Genomic DNA, 23,209 nt, shown 5'->3' on the forward strand with positions numbered 1-23,209 from the left:
TGGCTAATTAAGTATAAAACATTGGAGAAATCACCACTTTCATATATAATAATAGCAACTCAACAAAGTTATACAGAAGATATAGAAACAAAATTATTTTTTTTGTTTTCACTAAGAAGAATCCCATGAGGTTTCCACCAACCAAAAATCTCTCCCCAAATAAAAAAAGAAACATACAAACTTAAAGAATCAAGGAAGACACTGGCCTATTCTAGAATTTTTCCTGTCTCATTCTAAATATTTTTCTCGCTCAGTGATTTTCTTCAATTAAAAAAAAAGTACAGACTACAATACAAAAGAAAAAAGAAAGATAAATTTAAATAAAACTTAAAATTTATTATTGAAATTACACCAACCCATGAACCCCTTTTTACTTCTCTCTTGTCCTTCCTCCCTCCTTCCAACTTCCTCACTTCTTTATTCGAAATCATATTGAAAATAGAAAGAGATTGAAAGGTTAAATAGAAAGAAGTGCAAAGATATATAGTACGTACGTGCATGCATGCATGTGACATGCACGCCTAATATTATGTAATTACCCCTCGGCATTAGATTCTGTGTCTCCAAAATCTTCTTATTATTCTATTCAAACATTCACGTTCATTGAAATAGGTCTTGAGATTATAGCTGACTGTGAGTGTTTCGAAGTAGAAAACGGGAAGACTTAGAAAAAAGAAAGAATACTTGGCCTATGCGCTCAATGTCTTGGCCTTTCCCTTTGTCTTATGGTAACGTTCGACCGCTTGAACCCTTATTTGGTGGTAAAACTGTGCTATGAACTCCTCGGCTTTTGCATCTATCATCTCATCTCCGCCATTATCGTTGATTCTAGCATCACTCTCATCATCATCAAGTTCTTGGAGATTCAATGCCGAAGCATATCGGCTTTCCGATCCCTTGGCAAGTGCCTGGAGATTTGGCATAGAAGCATATCGACTCTCTGATCCCTTGGCAAATGCCTGGAGATTTGGCGAAGAAACATATTGACTCTCTAATCCCTTGGCAAGTGCCTGGAGATTTGGCGAAGAAGCATATCGGCTCTCTGATCCCTTGGCAAGTGCCTGGAGATTCAGCGAAGAAGCATATTGGCTCTCTGCTACCTTATCAAGTGCATGGAGATTTGGCAAAGAAGCATATTGACTCTCTGACCCCTTGGCAAGTGCTTGGAGATTTGGCGAAGAAGCATATTGGCTCTCCGATCCTATATCAAGTGCCTGGAGATTTGACGAAGAGGCATATCCATTCTCCGATCCCTTGGCAAGTGCCTGGAGATTCGGCGAAGAAGCATATCGACTCTCCAATACGTTGTCGAGTGCATGGAGATTTGGTGAAGAAGCATATTGGCTCTCCGATCCCTTGGCAAGTGACTGGAGATTTGGCGAAGAAGCATATCGACTCTTCGATCTATCGTCACGTGCCTGGAGATTTGTGGATGAACCATATTGGCTCTCTAATCCACTGTTCTCAAGTTCTTGGAGATTTGCTGATGAAGAATATCGGCTCTGATCTCCTCCCCTGTCAAGTGCCTGGAGATTGGTGGCCGAAGCATATTGGCTGATGCTATCCATAGAACTGGTGGAGGACCGTTGTGGTGATGCTGGCGCTTCTTTGAGCGGTGATGAAGGCAAGGCCTGATGAATGGAGGAAGGCGGTGATTGATTGTCTTGGAGGTGCAAAGGACGCATTGATCCAAGTCTCATCAGCACGACATTTGAAGCCACCTCTATTTGAAGAGGCTTCGTTTTCTGATCTGATCGGCGGCGCATCATGAACAATGCCGCCTTGATGATGGTGAATGTGCCTCTCTTCTTCTTGTTCTTGTCTTCATTGCGAGTGAGAGAGGACTGCTTGCCATTTTTTATGACGGTGATCGTGGTGACTGTGTCGGTGGTGGTTGCGGTTGATTCAGCTTCCATTAGGTTGAGAAAGATGTGAGATAATTGGTGGGTCTTGTAATCCTTTCGATTGCCCTGCAAATATGCAGGGCCAGACTGGGAGGGTGATTCTGGGGGAGAGAGTTTGATGTCATTGCACTATTTATAGGGGGAGATGTGAGGTTGGACCAATGACAATTAGGAATATTTTGAGGTTCACAATCATGGTCTAATAACTAACCCTTCTTAAAATAGGCACATAAGTGGAAATGAATCGTATGGCCTAAGTTCAACTTTTTTAGAAGTAAAGTTGAAAGTTCCCACATTAGAAGGGAAGTCCTAAAGTTCAATGGACCAAAATTTTGTAAGTTGGCTGAAGTCCCAAATTTCAGCCCCATCCCTTTCTTTTTGAATGGAATAAAATATAGAATGATTATTTCTTAATATATAGAATATAGAATGGAATAAAATATATATTTCTTAATCTTTTTATTATAGAATGATTATTTACTTATAATGATGAATGATAATTTTATCAAAATGTATTTTCTTAATTATTTTTAGTGAATCAAATGTGAGAATGAATATTCTAATGAAATAATCATTCAATTCCACCTCTATTCAAATAAATTAACAATTATCTTAAAATCAGGTAGATTAAATGTTATAAATGGCAATTTATATTCTTCAAAAATGAAAGAATAGAGGGTCCATTTGTTTTCAGAGTTAGGTTAGGTGAGATTGTTAGTGTAAGAATTGTTGGTGAGGGAGGGGGACTAAGAAAAATTATGTTTGTTTGTGATGTATTTTAGTGAGGGGATTAATTATATGAAATACCATAAATTCCGTTTGGTGTTTTTGATATATTTTAATATTTAAAATTATATTTTGGTAGTATATTATTTTATGTTGATAATTTTGGTATAAATATATTATTATACTATTTTATTTTAATATTAAAAATTATTTTTATATTAAATTAATTTTATAAAATGAGGGACAAAATAGTATTTTTATTTCCAATCCTATTGGATTAGATATCAATACCAGGATTCTATTTGAATCCAAAATATGTCCCAATAAACCCAATTTAAATTCATAAATTTAAATTCTTATTATATCCTAATATGAATTTACTAATAAAGACAGCACATATTAAATCCTAAAATATATATATTTTTTCTCATTGTGTACCATAATCAGTTATTCTTATTCAAATCTTTGTATCTTCTTTCTCAAGAGATCAAAGTTATTTCTTCTTTTTCTTCTTCATACTTCTTCCAAAACTCCAATCTACCCTATCAAAACTCACGATCATTATTAACATCATTATTTTTTATTATTTTGAGATAATAAACCCTAGAAGAAAGTTTGAACAAAATCAAATAATGGATGAAAGTAATAATCAAAATAGTTTTTGAAGCAACCCATAAAAAATGAGGTAAGTATTCATATAAAGGGATTTTACAATTTTTGTAGAACACCATCAATTATTTTATATATATTTTTTTGACAAAAATTAAAGGATTTAGTAGTTAGATAAACAATACATATTATTGGAGTTGTTCTTATTTTGTCATTTAAATATTACATTATTTGAGAACTACTTTTTCTTATTAGTGCTTGATGCTTATGTGTTCATAAGTTTGGTTTTTTACATTTCCACGAGTATTTTTGTGGATAATTTATAATGTAAAAGTTTTTATTTTTTATTTTTTTATTTTTTTCCTGTGTTGAAAAGTTTTATAATACTTATGTAAAAGTTTAGTTTTTTCTGTATTTATAATGCTTATGTGCTTATAAGTTTAATTTGTTTGTTTGTTTGTTTGTTTGTTTTTGTTTTTGTTTTTGTTTTTGTTTGTATTGAAAAGTTTTTGAAATAATTTATTTTTTTTAATTTGTTTATTATTTATTATTTGGGTTTACCTTGAGGGTAATTTGAAAAAAATAATAGGATGTAATGAGAGTAAAATAAAATTTTAAATAATTAAATAGGGTGTATTTAGAAATTGAAGTACTTAATAATTTTTTTGGTGTAAATATAATTCCCCCCACCTCTCTCATGGGATTGTTAGTTCCCCTTTTTGGAGGCCTTTCATAGTCTCATAGGACTTTTAATTCCATGATCACTTTTTAAAACAGACACATATTAACTTTCACATTATTCAAAAAAAATCCCATCTTACTATTAATATCAAGAGTGCTGCTGTTAACACATACCTTTCTTCTTTGGACCCTCCATTTCTTTTATTTTTTATAATTCCAATTTTATCCAAATATTAAGTTACATTTTTACTCTCATCCCTAACATTCTAACCCTAATTTTTCAAGCCCTAACCCTAACCCTAACCCTAATTTTCCAAACCCTACCCCAATACCTAACATAACAACGCCTCTCTCTCTCTCTCTCTCTTTATTTTCCTGTCGACGCAACTGATGGCCCCTGTCGTCGTCACCTTGCCACTGCCTCTGTTGATCGCCACTGCCTCTGATGTCATCGCTAGCTTTAGCGTCGGCGGCGTCCTCGCAGCCCTCCTCTTCAACACTCGCGGTAGCGGAGGTCCGATTTGCACCGCCGAAGAGGCGTTGGAGTTCGTGACAATCTGAATCGGCTTGATCAGATATGGAGCTACTCACAAGTTCTACAAGTTCTATATCAAATCTGAAGCTACGCGATCTGTACATCAGATTTGGACTCCTCCTCAACTCCGTCGCCGCTAGAGTTTACAAGGTGGTTTGTAAAACAGAGTGAATCGATGACTCATAAAAACAAATATGAGAGATTTATTGAGCAATGTATTGTTGGTGCAGTAGATTTCTTCTATGATGCTCCTAGTGTGTGTGTTTGCTGCAATTTATGAAGTTCTTTGTTGTCTAAGAGATAAATGGGCTAATGATTTCACCTCAAATCTTAATTTCAATATAATCGTGTTGAAATCCACAATACTTATCCTGTTTGCAGATTTGAGCTGAGAGGTTGCTTTGAAGATAATGATAATGAGGAGTCAAAAAGATGAGGGATATAGTTGGTATTAAGGTAAGGGTTTAAAGAAAAAAGGAAGGGGGTTCATTTTGTTAATTGGGGGTTCAAAGAAATAGGGGGGCCAAAGTAAAGAGATAGGTGCTAATAACAGCCCGCTAATCTCAATCCCATCTTTCAACTCTAGAAATAAATAGGGTGGAGGCAATTAGTTTGTTTGGACTAGGTAGTCACATCTAAGTCCATTTGGGATGTTGATCTACTCATTTGGGATGTTTATATAAATTTCATTTTAAGGTTATAATTGATGGGTCATTGAACACACCAAAAATAAATCACTAAACTATACCAAATTCTTTTAGAATAATGGCAAGTTCAGGTATCGATTCACTGGGACAAATGTGAAATTAGATTAATTCAATCGCAAAATTCATAAATTAATTTTGATTAAAAAGATAAGATTGATTTTATAACTAAACAGTAATTAAATAAAATTGAAGAATTATATTGACAATTAAAATTAGGGTTGGAGATGTTAATTTTCGGGAAAAATCCTAGGGTAGAGAATTCACCACTAACCACATCAATGAGACTTAACATCAGCCATCAATCACAATCCGGTTTGAACCACCCAATATTTCATAACTACAAGTTTGAAATATTAATCCAGAGAGTTGTCGCATTCAATGTACAAGCACAAATCATCTCGAGAAGTACGAGTCGTTTGCTCTAAACTATGTTAGCAAAATGACCTGTCTCTCATAGCATGACTTATCGCGTACTTTGAATACAAACACAAAGAATATTAATATATGGAAAGCATTAAACAATCACAGAGAGTAAAATACTTGAAGAGATGAAAGAAACAATTATTAAAAACTTCTAAATCATCCACACATTTATTCAAACCAATTTACAATTAAAGCTCATGAAAAATTCTATTACATGGCTAGGGTTTCATCAAAACCCTAGAAAAGACGACTAGCCACGCATGGAGGAGTGGAAAGAGGAAGAAGATGATGAAGAAACCCCCATGGAAGTGTCCTTCAAGCTTTAGGAGAATAATCACCTATTTAGAACCCTAGCCTCCCTTTTCTCTGAAATAATTTTTGAACCCTCATTTTGGCTATTTTTCTGTCTTTTATTCGGAGCAAAACAAACCAAAAATTCAGTGCACGCGTCCCTAGGTGGGCCGCTCGAGCGCCCATGTGAGCCGCACGACATGGGTGGTGGTGGGCCACACGTGCGGTGGTCTGGCTGGCTCGGATTCTTCACTTCTTGCTCGGAGGATTTGCTTTTGCCCCTTTTTTGATTGAATTTTCATATTTCCTGCCAAATCTGTACAAGTGCACGAAACACATTATCTCCACCAAATAAATAAAATTAAAAGACTAAAAATGTAACTTAAGCGGCCTCAATGTGGTACCTTTCGGCCTATATCACACCCCCAACTTATATTTTGCTAGTCCTCAAGCAAAACAAAAGAAATAACAAAAGTAAAATACTCTCAGCCACTTTCGTAAGGATCACGATTGCATTTAGCATATGCAACAAGCTTTTAAACCACAAGGTTACCCCAAGTGGACGAGTATAGTCTCGTGAGGGTTTTCAGATATGATACCCACAAATATCAACATATTCATATCCGCTCAACAACAATTAACCACATTACTCCACACAACAATCAACTTATGTGCCACTACAATATGATATTAAGACATGATGTGTCATTGGAGACATAGTGGACAAGTATGAAGGAATCTATTGAGCCAAACCCGCACTTCAGTTTATACAAAAGTAAAGTCCCCTGTACTTGTGAATGCTAGTAGACACATCATTAGTACCCTCGATGTAAAGTGCAATCTCCATATCAGTTAACTGTCCACTATAATAGCCCAGTGTAACTCATAATAACACTCAACATATACAGAAAAACTAAACTGTTGCAACTAAGATTCTCAATTTTTTTTTTTTTTGAAAGGTTGTGCAATGTCCTAATCCATTAAGCTTTATAGTCAACCCTTGTAACAAGCATTGGGCCAATGACTCCCAAACCAGACGGTTTTAGGGCACTAAGTGTAGAGACACCCTTACGGGCTTAATAACTCGAGCTGAAAAGGCTATGAATCCGGACAAGTCATTCTTATTTTTCCGTAAGTGTGCAATGTCTAGGTCCCTTAAGCTTTCTAATTAACCCATGTAGCAAGTATTGGGCCAATGACTCCCAAACTAGACGGTTTTAAGGCACTAGGTGTAGAGACACCCATACGGGCTTAGTAACTCGAGTTAAAGAGGCTACGAACCCAAACAAGTCAAGTTTTTTTTTTTTAACAAGAATCTTGGCTACTCATTTATTCTTTTCTGCAACCTCAACCATTATCGATGATGTACACCAGGGATTATAATAAAGAAATCACTGCTATGATAGTGTGTTCATGTGAATTAAGGCATACTCATGACAAGTGTACTAATACCACAAACACAAACAACTATCCTAGTGCAAACATCACATGTGAGTATTTGTGACAACCCTCACTTCTGATTAGTGCTAATGTATGATTAAGCATGATACGTAATTAAACAGATTGAAATTCTCAACTGAACGCACGAGTATGTTGCTTGATTGCATTTTCTATCTGTTTGTCATAAATTGATCTGTTCACGTTTTTAGTTTCGAAGTGCGAATTGAAGGCCTTATCGATAGCCGATTCAGAAATTGATTGGTGTTATGTGTTAATTAGAATTTATGTGATTTTATGATAGATTTAATTAAAAATTGATTTGGAATGATTTAATAAAGTTCAATTACATTAGTTTGCATTTATTACCATTTTGCCATTGGGTGGGCTAATGCAAGGCCACCACTTCTCACACTTCACACATGTTTGATACATCACACTTCAGCCCTCTTCTTGTAAACGTGAGAGTGAGGGAGAGAATTGGGAGAAGTTGAATTCAACAAGGAGTTTTGCTTGGAACTTAGGAATTTGAAGGACATTTGAGAAGTTAGGCTCCTACATCTAGAATTCAAGATTTAAGATAGGGAGTTCTTCCTCTTAATTATGGATTTGAGTTATATCTTGCATGGTTCATGGAAATTTAGAGTTTAAAGTCAAGAATTGGTTTAAAGAGTTGAATTTGAGAGTGAATTCATGCATGCATGTACACATTCTTGAGTTTTGAGGTCTTTTCATGAAATTTACTACATGCATGTTCATATTTTGATTATAGTTCATGAATTCATCATGTTTTTAGAAGGATTGAGTTATTTGACCATGTATTTGGAGCTTTGATTTCAATTGAACACTTGCATGTTATATATCCATTATGTTTATGAAGTTTTGTTTGGATTTGTATTTAATTGAACTACCTTTGGGCTTTGATTTTGCAAATTGATCTTTGAAACATGTCATATTAGGAGTTTTAAAGTGTTTTCCAGAAAATTGGCCCAAAAGAATCGAATTTGATGCTTTAAATGTTGAATTTGAGCTTAGAGGTTCAATCTAGAAATTCCAGATTTTAGACCCACGCTCGAGCGTAAGACATCACGCTCGGGCGTACAATCTGAGTACATGCATCTCGCTTGCGCGGGGAAAGTAACGCTCAAGCGTGAAATGCGTGTATCCAGTACCTTTCATGTGTTTACAGTCCGCTCGAGCGAGGGAATACACGCTCGAGCGAGGACTTGTGTCTCACGTTCGAGTGGAGGTCGAGCGCCCATCGAGCGTAAATTGCATGCATCCAGTACTTTTACCTGAGTTTGCAGTCTGCTCGAGCGGGGAAAGTCACGCTCAAGCGGAGCTCCTTTGTCTGCATGTCCGCTCGAGCGTAGAAAGCCACGCTCGAGTGTGGACCCTTGTTTCAGCAAATTTTGAAAAGTGTTTTAAAGTACATCTTTGCATCCTCATTTCATCCTAGGCATTCCTAAGTCTAGTTTAAGGCATCTTAATGAGGTTATTGATGTAGAACCACACCGAGTCAAGTTAGGGACTAAGTTGTTGATTCCCAAGTGTGTAGCTTAGTGTGTGTTCGTTCTCTAACTGTGTAGGGTTGGCATCCGAGGACGCTCATTAGCTGCCTATAGCCCAGTGCTCTGTGAGTAACAATGTTGTAAAGATATGTTCAATCATGAATATTTTTTGAATGATCTACTGTACTGCTTTCTGAAATGATATTTCTTACTGAATGAATATTTGTCCTATTTGTAAACTGAATTCGTGGCATCCATAGTAATCTACTGTTGCTGTACTGTTACTGCTACTGTTACAGAGATCTCTGTCGGTTCCCATGTTTGGAACCACTACTGTTTACTATTATGATGGCCATCAATTGACTGTTCGGTTTGTTAAGACCTACTATACTGTTTTGCTATTGGATGTACCACATATAATTGCTATGGTTACTAAATGACTGATGTGACTGTTTAATGACTGAAAGGACATTCATTCTAACCTCTTTACACAGTTGTTATTCATTGGACTTTAGCTCACTGTTTATATATATACGTAGGTGTCCAGGCACCGGACCGGCGCTAGGGGCGTCGAATTAGCTCTCGTTTTGTCAAGCCAACCGTTGTGCCTCACTGCGAGGTTCCAAGTCGTTTCAAGCCAAGGCTGATTTAGGGTGTCTCAGTTTCACCCTTCCGTCTCTGTTTTATAATACTGTTTAAGACTTATACTGTACTGTGCTAATTAGGGATTTGGTCCCTAACCTGGATATTGTATATATGGTGTATATATGTTTTGCTTATGAATGTGAATATGTTTGAAAAAGTCTTTTTGCATACAGACTGTCACAGCTCATTGGACATCTTTTATTACTGTTTTGGCTTCCGTCAGCCCCTGTACTCTGTATTATTGTCTTTACTGTTAAGCAGGCTTTCGGTAATCACGGATTACTGGCCAGTTATGGTGCTAAACCCATAGGGGCGGGTTTGGGTCGTGACAGTATTTACCCAATAAACCCTTTTCATACAAGCCCACTATGTTCCCCAATTAACATATGCTCATATCATTACCATATTGGCACAAAGTAAACATTAAGTGAAGTGGTGCAATCAAGTGCAGCAAGTACAAACATGAATAGTTATTACAAATGCCCTCACCCCCCAACTGGAATATAACATTGTCCTCAATGTAAGCAAGTAGACATTAGATAGTAAAATGAGAGAGAGGATCTTACCAGACAGCATGGGCGCACAGCTAGCGAGGTAAGGACACCCAAACACACTTTTGGAATATATATATATATATATATATATTTTCGGTACAGTATAAAAGAGAGAGGAAAAGAAAATAAAACAAAACAAAATGAATAAGGAAAGAAAATAAAGGAAATATACAGAACTCACTGATGTGGATCTGGCGGTGGTGGTGGGAAATGCTACTCAAATAGGGCATGCATCAGTGTCCGAGTCTCGAACGCCTCATCATGAACCCTAGTGCCATGCTGATCAAACTGCCGATCAAACTGATCAAATCACTGATCAAACTGATCAAATCGCTGCCCACTCGAATTCTGGTGTGCATAGAAGTCAGTTTGCAGAGAGGCAACTTACTGCTGATACCCATCAAATGCCGGCTGTGAATAATCCCGGTAAGCCTGGTAGTCGGTCCGGAGATCAATCATAGATTGCTGAAGGGCAACTTGATTATCCAAAAGAGCCTGATATTGCGCCCTCGTCATACGGAATGGTAGTGGTGCTGGCGCTGGTGCGGCAGCGGGCTCGATTGAGGCATCATTAGGATTGGCCGGGGGCCTCGGGAAGAAGTAGTGGAGGGGGTAGGCGAGCAGTGGTTTGACGCCAGTGGGTTTTACCATAAAATATGGGTGGCGAAAGTTGAACCTCATTGGCCCAAAGTGGGTATGTCTCTTGGGCTTTTATGAGCGCTGTAATGAGGTTGGCAAAAGGGAGGGCCCATGTAGAACTGCCCAGGGTATTGCGTATTTTGACTTCATTAAAGACTCGGTGCATCTGGTTGTAGATCAAAGTAGGGATGTCAATCCGAAGTCAAAACGATGTAAGGTACGGAGGAAGTCCCCTTGCCGCTCTTCCTTGTGGCCAAGAGGAATAACATTCTTTTTCAATACCACATCGAGGAAGAGAAGGCGGCGTGGTAGATTAGCCCGCCGGATGCTAGTACGGTTGTCATCATCCTGACGTCCCTCATAAAACTCAGTGACCAGTGCCGGGATGGTGAGTTCCCGAGTGAATACCGGGAATTGTTCTGCAGTGATAGGGTCCATGGAACAATGGAGGACCTCGGCAATTGAAGCTGGAGTGACCACTAACTCCACTCCGTCAACAAGGGAGCAAAGAGCTCCCGGAGCCTCGTCGCTGATGTACATATGCTGATAGAAGAGTCGCACAATGCGCGGGTATGCCAGTTCAGTGACAGTGCAGATGTCCAAGAGGCCCGGTCTTCAAGTTGTTGAATACTCCACGCAGTGGTTTGATGGTGACGAAAGAAGTCTACATCAAAGGATGTATCACATGCAATTGGTTTGGTGGCCCAAGCATCGGTTGGCACATCCCTAAATGCAATGTTGGCATTGCGAGGCCGTTTGGGTGCTCGGCGGGATGATGAAGACATATCTGCATAACATAATTCAACCAACACAACCAAAAATGTAGAACCATTATATCAACACTCATAAAAAATAGCATGTATGCATATATCACTCAAAACCGCATCATCCTCACACCACCGAATTGATTGGTATTTATTTATTTACAAACTCACAGTGGAACTACAAATATGAAATAAATAAGAAAATAAAATTAAATTAAACAATCTACGTTAGTAGAAGAGAAGAAAATAAAATAAAATAAACTAAAGTAAAAATTTAGAAAATAAAATAAAATAAAATAAAAACTAAACTACTTAACAATTAAAATAAAAATAAAAATAAAATCACTAACTAAACATGCAAAATAAAAATAAAAATAAAAATAGAAACAATTTACTAACTAATTAAACTAGCCAGAATCATTAATGAAACAATTTAAACTAAGCAAATATAGGAAATAAAAATAAACTAAATTATTATTAGTATTAGTGGCTTTATTTCTGAAGTTTTTTTTTTTTTTGGCTTGGACAACACGTGCGTCGGAGAGGGCCGCACGTGTAGCGATCGTCTTCTTGCCTAGATTTTTTTTTTTTTTTTTAAAAGATGAACATTGGATCTATGGTACACTAACCCTATTATCTACTATAATGCAAGATTGACAGAATAAATGAAAAGTTTGAAATAAAAAGGGAAGATTTACCTTGAAGTAGTGAAGAAAGAGGAAGGAAAAAAAAGAAAAAAAAAAAATGATTCGCCGAAAAAAATGGTGGTCGTCGGAGATTCGATGGACGGAGAGGAAATAGGGCACCGGCAGTGAGATGGTGGTGAGGAAGAATGAGGGTGAAGGTTGGTGATGGTGGGGTTGGTGGAGTTTGTGTGTGTGTGTGGGGTTTAGAGAGAGAGAGAGAGAGAGAGAAAGAGAGGGAAGAAGAAGAAGGATGAAGATGATAGGAAGATAGAGAGAGTTGGGAAAGTGAGGGTCAACAAAGTAGGTTAGGGTTTTATTAATTTTTTATTTATTTTATTATTATTATTATTATTATTATTATTATTATTATTATTTTACAAAATAAAGAAGAATATATAAATATATATATATACACGATTTTTTATTTTATTTTATTTTATTTTATTTTAATGAAATATAAAATAAATAAATAAACAAACTGCAATTTATTTATTTATTATTATTATTAATTTTTTTTTACAAGAAGAAGAAAAAGAAGAAATAGAAATAAAAAAAAATGAAATCAGATTAAAATAAATCTGCAGTTTTGTTTTTTTTTTTTTGTAGACCGCTCGTGCGCCTATTTGGGCCGCACGAGTGCCTATTTATGGCCACTCTTGCGGTGTGAAGCAGTATGCCTTTTGGGTTGGGCCGCTCGTGCGCCCAGCCCAACCGCTAGTGCGCTAAGTGGGGCTGTACGAGCGTTGATTTTGGGCCGCTCCCAGCCCAACCGCTCGTGCGGTCTGGGTTTTTTTTTTTTTTTTTTTTTTTTAACTTGACCAAGAACAACATATATATATATATATTTATTTTAAAATTAACTAAGTACAACACACAATTTATTATTTATTTATTTATTTTTTTGTAAAAATGTGTATATATATATATATATGTTTTAAAAGATTAAAGAAAAGAAATTAAAAAAAACCAAGTACAACCCAAATCATGCTAAACCATTTCTACCTTCCTTTGACATCCAGAATAAATATATCACTTAAGAAAATATCGGAATGCCGAATAAAGGTATAATCTTCACGCGAAAAACACGGGTACTACTTTTCTCCCTAACAGTGTTTGTAACTTTCCCTATTCTCCAACAGAGTGACAGACTAGGTTGATTCGGTATCTAGAATCAAGGCGCATAAAGCTACCTCAACCTATGGGACTGCCATACAGAGTTCAAGCCGGGGTAGTTTTGAAGCAATCTCCACACCCTTGGGTATTTAAACCAGACTCTAGTCTCGGAAATTCTAAACCTTTGTGTTCTAGGCTTTGCCATTCGAACTCTAGTTTCCACCGTCTTAGTTGGTCTCCTAGGAACTCACTACAAACACGGTTAGGTGGCTATACCAGACCATCAGATGCCGTTCGGGCACGGCTAACACCAAAGTAATTACACCTTTAGAAGATTTAAAGTCTCCTAGACTCAAAGTAATCACTATGGAAGATATATTGGGTCCGTTAGATGGACAACCTCAATCATCTCCTCTTTCTCAATACCATCCACATACTGTTTCAATCTTTGGCCATTAACCTTGAAGGTCGTACCATCTTATGGGTTTTTAATTTCAACCGTTCCATGCGAAAAGGCTTCTATAACCTCATATGGGTCATCCCATCGAGACCGGAGTTTACCCAGGAACAACCACAATTTGGCATTGAATAGCCACACTTTTTGGTGAGGCTCGAAGGACTTACGAGAAATATGTTTATCATGAAATGCCTTAGTTCTAGCCTTGTAAATTTTAGAACTCTCATATGCATCATTGCGGAGCTCTTCTAACTCATTGAGTTGGAGTTTTCGATGGTCACCGGCTTTGGCCATATCAAAATTGAATTTCCTAATGGCCCACAAAGCCCGGTGTTCTAACTCAATAGGGAGATGACACGGTTTTCCAAACACAATCCTATATGGAGACATCCCGATGGGTGTCTTATATGCAGTACGATAGGCCCATCAACTAACCTAGTGGACCAATCTCTCTTATCGGGCCTCACAGTTTTCTCGAGGATGTGTTTAACCTCCCTATTAGAAACCTCTACCTGACCACTAGTCTGGGGATGGTAGGGAGTGCCAACTTTGTGAGTGATCATATATTTGCGCACCAATGCCTCAAAGAATCGGTTGCAAAAATGTTTGCCACCATCACTAATTATGGCACGTGGGAACCCAAAACGACAAAAAATGGTCTCATGGAGAAATTTAACCACAACCTTATGATCATTCGTTCTGGTTGCCACTGTCTCCACCCACTTGGAAACATAGTCCACAGCCACCAAAATGTATTCAAAGCCAAAAGATGGTGGAAAAGGACCCATAAAGTCAATGCCCCAAACATAAAAAATGTCAACAATTAAAATAGGAGTCATTGGCATCATATCACGTCGTGACATAGCACCCATGCATTGACAACGCTCGCAAGCTCTACAAAAGTTATGGGCATCTTTGAAGATAGAAGGCCAGTAGAACCCACATTGTAAAACCTTGGCAGCCGTTTTTTGCCCACTGAAATGGCCGCCACATGCATGAGATTAACAAAAGGTAAGAATGCTATGTGTTTCACTCTGAGGCACACAACGTCGAATCACTTAATCCGGACAATACTTAAACAATTCTGGGTCTTCCCAAAAATAATGCTTGGCTTGTGAGAAAAATCGGTCTTTGTCTTGCTTAGACCAAGTTTTCAGAATTTGACCAACTGCCAAGTAATTTACTATGGGAGCAAACCATGGGAGGGTCGCATGTGAAACCGCAAGAAGTTGCTCGTTCAGAAACGAGTCGTGCAAGGCTAAGGGATCACTCGTGTGCTCAATAAAGATGCGGGATAGATGATCTGCAACTACATTCTCGGATCCCTTATTGTCCCGGATTTCTAGGTCAAACTCCTGAAGGAGTATAATCCACCTAATCAATCTAGGTTTGGTCTCTTTCTTTGATAGTAAGTACCGCAAAGCGGCATGGTCAGTGAACACAATGACTTTAGACCCAAGGAGGTAAGACCAGAATTTATCTAGGGCAAAGACCACAGCTAGAAACTCTTTCTCAGTGGTAGTGTAATTCAATTGAGCATCAGAAAGAATACGACTAGCATATGATATGACATGGGGTATTTTATTCACCCTTTGGCCCAAGACGGCGCCAAGGGCATAATCAGATGCATCGCACATGATTTCGAAAGGAAGAGACCACTCAGGAGATTGCATGATAGGGGCAGTGGAAAGGGCCGCTCACAATGTTTCAAAGGATTTAAGGCAAGCCTCATCAAAGACAAAAGGTGTGTCCTTAGCAAGTAAACTACACAAAGGACGGGATATTTTACTAAAATCTTTGATGAATCGACGGTAAAAACCTGTGTGCCCTAGGAAAGACCTAACTTGACGCACAGAGTTGGGTGGAGGAAGACCTACAATGAGGTCAACCTTAGCTTTGTCAACCTCTATACCTCGAGGGGACACAATATGTCCCAACACTATCCCCTCGCGAACCATAAAATGACTCTTCTCCCAACTCAAAATCAGATTTGTCTCCACATAACGAATAAGGACTTTAGTTAAGTTTTGGAGACATTCCTCAAAAGACGGCCCAAATACGGAGAAGTCATCCATAAGGACCTCTAAAAATTTCTCTACCATGTCAGAAAAAATAGCCATCATACACAGTTGAAAAGTCGCTGGTGCATTACATAGCCCAAATGACATGCGCCTATAAGTAAAAGTGCCAAAAGGGCAAGTAAATGTGGTCTTTTCTTGGTCAGCAGGGTACACCGGGACTTGATTATACCCCGAGTAGCCATCAAGAAAACAATAGAACCCCTGACCCGCTAACCTCTCAAGAATTTGATCAATAAATGGCAGACGAAAATGGTCCTTCCTAGTCATAGAATTCAATCTTCTATAGTCAATGCACACTCGCCACCCAGTAGTGGTTCGTGTGGGGACCAACTCTCCTAGCTCATTCTCAACAACAGTGATACCCGATTTCTTGGGCACAACATGTGTGGGACTCACCCACTTGCTATCCGAGATGGGGTATATAATACCCGCATCTAACAGTTTCAATACTTCTTTTTTCACCACCTCTTTCATATTCGGATTAAGCCTCCGTTGCATTTCACGAGAAGGTTTGGTGTCCTTCTCAAGATGTATATAATGCATGCACACAGAGGGATCTATCCCTCTCAAATTAGCCACTGACCACCCTATAGCACTCCGATGTGCCACAAGAACACTCATTAACCGGCTCTCCTGCTTAGCAGTCAAGTCAGATGCAATGATGACTGGTAAAGTGTCCTGGGGTCCTAAAAATGCATACTTGAGTGTGGCCGGGAGTGGCTTCAACTCAAGTGTAGGTGGTGTGACTGAAGATGGTATGGCGGGCTTTCTTGACAAAGGAGGAAATGACTCAAACTGGGTTTTCCACAGAGGAAAATCCAATGTAGAGGAAGCATTAAGTAAAGCCTTTACCTCCTCAACTGACCCGTCAATATCTATGGTCTCAAACCCAAAATGAGCTAGACAAGCCTCTAGAGGGTCCTCTACAAGTATAGAAGGTAACTCTTCCTCTACAATCTCATCCACAACATCCACAAATAAGCACTCCTCTCTCTCATGGGGTTGTTGGGATGTTTGGAAAACATTAAGTTTCACTTGCATGTTACCAAATGAAACTTCCATAACCCCGATCCGACAATTAATGCATGCATTGGCCGTAGCCAAAAAAGGTCGACCTAAGATCACCGGGATTTGTTTCCTATAACTGGTTACCGATTCCATAACTAAAACCAAAAAAGTCAACAGGAAAGTAAAACCTATCGACCTTCGCTAGCACATCCTCAATCATGCCGCCTGGCACCTTGAGGGACTAGTCAGCCAACTGAAGAGTCACAGTAGTGGGCTTCAACTCACCAAGCCCAAATTCCTCGTACACAGAGTACGGCAACAAATTAACACTAGCCCTTAAATCTAATAAGGCCCTATCAATGAAATGGTCCCCTATAATGCATGCAATGGTTGGGGCACCCGGGTCCTTAAGCTTGGGAGGTGTGTCATTCAACAAGATGGAGCTTACTTGCTTCGTGAGTAGGACCTTTTAGGACACATGTGTCCTAGATTTACGCTTTTACGTACAAAGGTCCTTCAGAAATTTGGCACAGGAGGGTACTTGCTTAATCGCCTCCAACAGGGGAAGATTGATTTTTACCTGTTTAAAGACCTCCATCATTGCTTCCATAGATGTTGCATTCTTATTAAAAGGGGACGGTGTATCAAGACATTGGGGAAATGGTGCCTTAGGCACATATGGTGCCTTGGGCTCAAGTGAAGTGCTAGGGACTAAGTCATCCCTCTTAAGTGTTTTCCCCTCACCCTTGCTCTCATTGGGTGTACCACCGTGGTCACCCTTCTTAACTCTAGTTGCATCAGAAACAACTGACTGAGGCTCTAGCTCCCTCCCACTTCTCAAACTAATCACTGCTTGCACCTGCTCATGGTGCTTTCTATTCCCACCCGAACTCTCTACCCCGTATTGTCCTTTAGGGTTGACCACAGTTTGACTTGGTAATTTTCCCTCCTCTCTCCGATTCATGTTGTTAGCCATTTGACCTAATTGGGCCTCTAGCTTGGCAATAAAGTGAGTGTGGGAGTGAACTACCGGTGCTAACCCCTTAAGTTCTGAGAGAACTTCCAACACCTGAGTCTCAAAGGCAGAGTTGCCCTGAGGAACAGGCGGGGGTTTTGGTTGCCGGTACGATTGTGGGGGTCTATAAGGTTGCGGTGGTTGGTAGGATGATTGGTTGGCAAAATTATTAAAATTCTACCTTGGTGGTGGAGGATTGTAAGAAGTGCCTTGTGAAGGGGGTCTCCATGAAAAATTAGGGTGATTTCTTCATCCCGGATTGTATGTGTTGGAGTATGGATCATTACCCGGGTTGGAAAATCCTTGAGCCGCATTCACATGCTCTTGGACTAACTCCGGAAATTGTGATGCCGAAGGGCATTCACTCAAGTCATGAGCAGGGCTCGCACATATAACACATGCCTCGTGAAATTGAGGCTGATCTTGCTGGGTAGGGATATGTCCCGTAGCTAATAATTGGTCCATATTGCGGGACAATGCCTCTACTTGTTGGGCTAACTCTAGGTTTTACCCGACCTAAAAAATGTCCCCTCTTTTCGAGGCTCCAACTACTGGTTGCCGGACTTGCCTGGCTATGGAGGAATGGTGAAGGGAATTATCACTTAGGTTCTCAAACAATTGTCATGTCTCGACATTATTTTTGGACATGAATGTCCCACCATAGGATGAATCCACCATTTGGTGGTGCGGCTCAGTTAAGCCATAATAAAATGTTTGAACAAGTTGCCAATCAGGCACTTGGTGGTGGGGACACTGTTGGAGAAGGTCTTGAAGTCTTTCTTACGTCTCATGGAATTGCTCGTCATCCATTTGAGCAAAGTTTGTGATGGCTCGCCTAAGTTGTTTGGTTTTACCTATGGGAAAGTACTTCTCCAAGAACCGTTGCTGTAATTGGTCCCAAGTTGTGATTGAATTAGCAGGTAAGGAATTCAGCCAGTGTTTGGCTTTATCCTTTAATGAGAATGGAAACAATCGCAACATTAAGGCCTCATTTGAGAAATTCTGGATCCTCATTATCGAGCAAATTTCCAGAAATTCATTCAAATGTTTGTAAGGATCATCATGAGTTAGTCCACGGAATGATAGAAGCATTTGTATGGTGCTGGACTTAATCTCATAATGAGCAGCAGTGGCGTTGGGTAATTGGATGCATGATGGTGATGTATATGTAGTGGGTGTGAAATAATCCTTAAGAGTCTGGTTAAGTACATTTGGGACATCTGGATCTGCCATCTCTAATGGCTTAATGTATAAATATGAATACTCAAGCCTAGGAACACGGGCAGAGGCCGTAAGTCTCCTAAGAGTCCTTTCTAGTTCAAGGTCCAAACTCCACAATTCAGGGCGACAAGAACGGCGCCCTTGCATACACTACCCACTCATACACAAAAAGTTCCGACTCTGTGCACTAAGTTATGAAAGCAAAATACCAAAGGGAGAGATACTCACAGCGGTTTAACAAAAACGCTTTACTCGTCTTGCGGGTGCTTGACGTGTAGACGTTGTCTCTAACCTCTAATTGAGCTTCATCTTTTTTTTTTTAGCACTTTTGTGCTTTGCTTGCGAGTTTTTGCTTCTGTTTACGCACTTTAGTGCTGTGGTTTTTTTTTTTTAATTTTTAAAGCTCGGTTGCGCTCCGCTTGCACTTTGGTAATGGCTCCAATTTTAAACGCTTTTCACACTTAGCAACACGAAAGCATAAAATCCTAAACTAAAAATTAAAATAAGAATATAACTTTAAATTAATTAATTTCGCCAGAAGTCCCCGGTAACGGCGCCAAAATTTGATGGGTCATTGAACACACCAAAAATAAATCACTAAACTATACTAAATTCTTTTAGAATAATGGCAAGTCTAGGTATCGATCCATAGGGACAAATGTAAAATTAGATTAATTCAATTGCAAAATTCCTAATTTAATTTTGATTAAAAAGATAAGATTGATTTTATAACTAAACAGCAATTAAATAAAATTGAAGAATTATATTGACAATTAAAATTAGGGTTGGAAATATTAATTTTCAGGAAAAATCCTAGGGTAGAGAATTTACCACTAACCACATGAATGAGACTTAACATCAGTCATCAATCGCAATCCGGTTTGAACTATCCAATATTTCACAACTACAAGTTTGAAATATTAATCAAGAGAGTTGTCGCATTCAACGTACAAGCACGTATCATCTCGAGTAGTACAAATCGTTTGCTCTAAACTATGTTAGCAAAACGACCCGTCTCTCATAGCATGACTCGTCTCGTACTTTGAATACAAACACAAAGAATACTAATGTATGAAAAGTATTAAACAATCACAAAGAGTAAAATGCTTGAAGAGATAAAAGAAATAATTATTAAAAACTTCTAAATCATCCATACATTCATTCAAACCAATTTACAATTAAAGCTCATGAAAAATTCCATTACATGGCTAGGGTTTCATTAAAACCCTAGAAAAGACGACTAGCCACTTATGGAGGAGTGGAAAGAGGAAGAAGATAATGAAGAAACCCCCATGGAAGTGTCCTTTAAGCTTTAGGAGAATAATCACTTATTTAGAACCCTAGCCTCCATTTTCTTTGAAATAATTTTTGAACCCTCATTTTGGCTATTTTTCTGTCTTTTATTCGGAGCAAAACAAACCAAACATTCTGCGCATGCGTCCCTAGGTGGGCCGCTCGAGCCCCGTGTGGGCCACATGAGCGGTGGTGTGCTGCACGTGCGGTTAAGCTTGGCCGCACGTGCGGTGGTCTAGCTGGCTCGGATTCTTTACTTCTCGCTCGGAGGATCTGCTTTTGTGCCCTTTTTGATTGAATTTTCATATTTTCTGTCAAATCTGTACAAGTGCACGAAACACATAATTTCCACCAAATAAATAAAATTAAAAGACTAAAAATGTAACTTAAGTGGCCTCAATGTGGTACATTATTAAAATTTAAAATCTCACTTATAATTATTATGTTAGTATATGTATATTTTAACCATTTTTTTAAATGATAATCTTTATGAGGTTAAATATAAATTCTTGAATCTACTTTTGAAATCCATTTTGCATTTAGGTGAAGAGCAAAGCTACAAACAAAATTTCTATACAGTAAAATAATGTGCCACATTTTGATCCCATCATTGGTATCTCAAAAGACTAATTTCCTAGGATTATAATTTCAACAATAGATCTATCACGTCAGTTTTTATGAAATTTTTATATAAACAATTTATTTGTTTGTCATTTTATTTATATATATATTTTTTTATCTACAAATAGGAGAATGAGGTTCACATTGTTAGGGGACTAAATATTTTAGTTAAAAAATCAAAAAAATCATTATAAATTATTACATCACTTTTTTTATTTACTTACACATCTTTTATAAAAAAAATTAAAAAATTACTAAAATAATTTATTCTGAAATAGCTTATTTATTTGTGTCCAGTGAATAATACATATTGACCACATTGGTCATAGGATTGGATTGGCATTTCTGTAAGCCTTACAGAAAATATGTTTGGTTGGAAAAAATTCAGCTCGGGCAACATTTTTAGAGCCCAAAGTAGAGTCTTGATGGGGGCCTTTCATATATTTAAATAAAAAAAGCAAAAAAAAAGAGTGATAAAATGATTACGTATTTATATTTATTTATTTATTTTTTGATGGTACTTACAAAAACGTTACTTAGTCTTTAAACTACATCAAATTGTTTATTTAACCTCAGAATTATCGATTATGCCTATTAGGTCTCTACAGTATATAAATCAAACTCTATTTAGTCTTTAAACTGTTGATTGAATCCATTAAGTCCTTAAAATATTTAATTCAAACTTATTTAATCTTTAAAAGGATTATAAAAATAAAATATAAGTTCATAAATATTATAAAGTAATAAAAGAATCTATTTATTTAAAATTTTATTTCCAACAAATTTTGAAATTTTATTTTGTTTTTGAAAAGTGGACGTCAATCTATATATTGAATTTCTTTATAAGAATAAAGGTAATTATCTATAATATTTTATTACTTATCTTTTACAATGAATATGTACTTTCTTTTTATCTAGTATTATATGTTAGATTTTGTTTATAATTTCTAATTGATTGTTTTTAAATTTTTTGCTAATTTTTTTATTCTATTACTATTTGTAGAGAAGTATTATTATTTAAATTATCTAATTCTACTTTTTCAGTATATCTAATATTCATATAATTTATTAGCAAGACTGAAAAATCAGACTCTAATATTAAGTTAAACACACAACGAAATAAAATACCTTTTGAAGATAAAATAAAAACTTAAAAGATTTTCCTGTAGTAAAATCTTAATTGGGGATAGTCTTTTACTAATTTATAATAAGTATGAGTATATATTTTATTTTTGTAATTGTATTAGAGACTAAATAGATTTTAACGCCCTCAATTTAAGACATAAATCATTCATTCACAAGTTTCATGAATACAAAGAAAAGAATACAATACATTTCATTCATCAGAGTCTTCTTTACAAAAATATTACATGTTATCAACAAAGTAAAATGCTCTATGGGCTTACAGCTTTCTAAGTGATCACTTGGTTACAACAAAAGCCCTCGGCTTGGATTTACATTTAACACAACATATAAATAGCAAAACGGAGTCTTCAACTCTTAAACCTCCCAAGCTAAGACCTTGGAGGCGGCATATCACCTGTACCTGAAAAATGGTGTCCCAAGTAGGGTGAGCCAATGCCCAGTAGAGATATGCTAAACAGTATATAAGAATTAACTAAAATATTAGCATTCGATAAATGTTTAATACATGTAAACTACGTACATCCTTTCCATAACCAATCAACATTGATACCCACATTTTAATTCACTTCTAGTTATTACCCAAGTCAATTCATTGACATAGTTCATTATCATATAAACAATTCAAAATGAGACTACAACTCATTTATTAACATATCAATCATAAACATCATTCATACACTTCCATATTTTGGCATTTTACGGAACTACGTCCGAGGGAACCGGCACCCAACTATAAATAAGATCTCGGGACTTTCACCCTGAACACTCCGGCCAACTTAATTATCTATGGAATCCATCCCCTATCTCCTCCCAAACAATGGAGTACATCCCCTATCTCCTCCCAAACAAGATATATATACAATGTATTTAACACGTCGTTATATACAATGACCACTATTTATGTTAAAGCTCATAAAAATGAGTAGATTATCCTTACCTCAAGAAGAGAAGACGAACCAAGCAAGAGATGAACTCCAAGAATGACGAAACCAACTTCTATTTTGATGAAAATGGAGATCTTGAAGAGCTCAAACTTTTTATCAAAGGAAGGAGGGTGAAAAGACCACTAGATCTAGGTCAAAATGTAGAGAGAGAGGGTATTTTAGAGAGAGAAGCTCTCAACTTAGAGTTTTGAAAAGTTT

At 37.4% G+C, this 23,209-nt stretch overlaps 1 protein-coding gene across 1 annotated transcript; it reads right to left on the reverse strand.

Annotated features, from left to right (window-relative positions):
- Positions 1 to 231: 231 nt before the first annotated feature.
- On the reverse strand, positions 232 to 2,309 carry LOC114267180 (uncharacterized). The gene has a single exon (XM_028208190.2). The coding sequence runs from the start codon at positions 1,914 to 1,916 to the stop codon at positions 690 to 692; it is 1,227 nt and encodes a 408-aa protein (XP_028063991.2). The 5' UTR covers positions 1,917 to 2,309; the 3' UTR covers positions 232 to 689.
- Positions 2,310 to 23,209: the final 20,900 nt, after the last annotated feature.

This window comes from Camellia sinensis, chromosome 12, assembly GCF_055761805.1.
Source record: "Camellia sinensis isolate YWXY chromosome 12, ASM5576180v1, whole genome shotgun sequence".
In the NCBI taxonomy this organism is placed as follows: domain Eukaryota; kingdom Viridiplantae; phylum Streptophyta; class Magnoliopsida; order Ericales; family Theaceae; genus Camellia; species Camellia sinensis.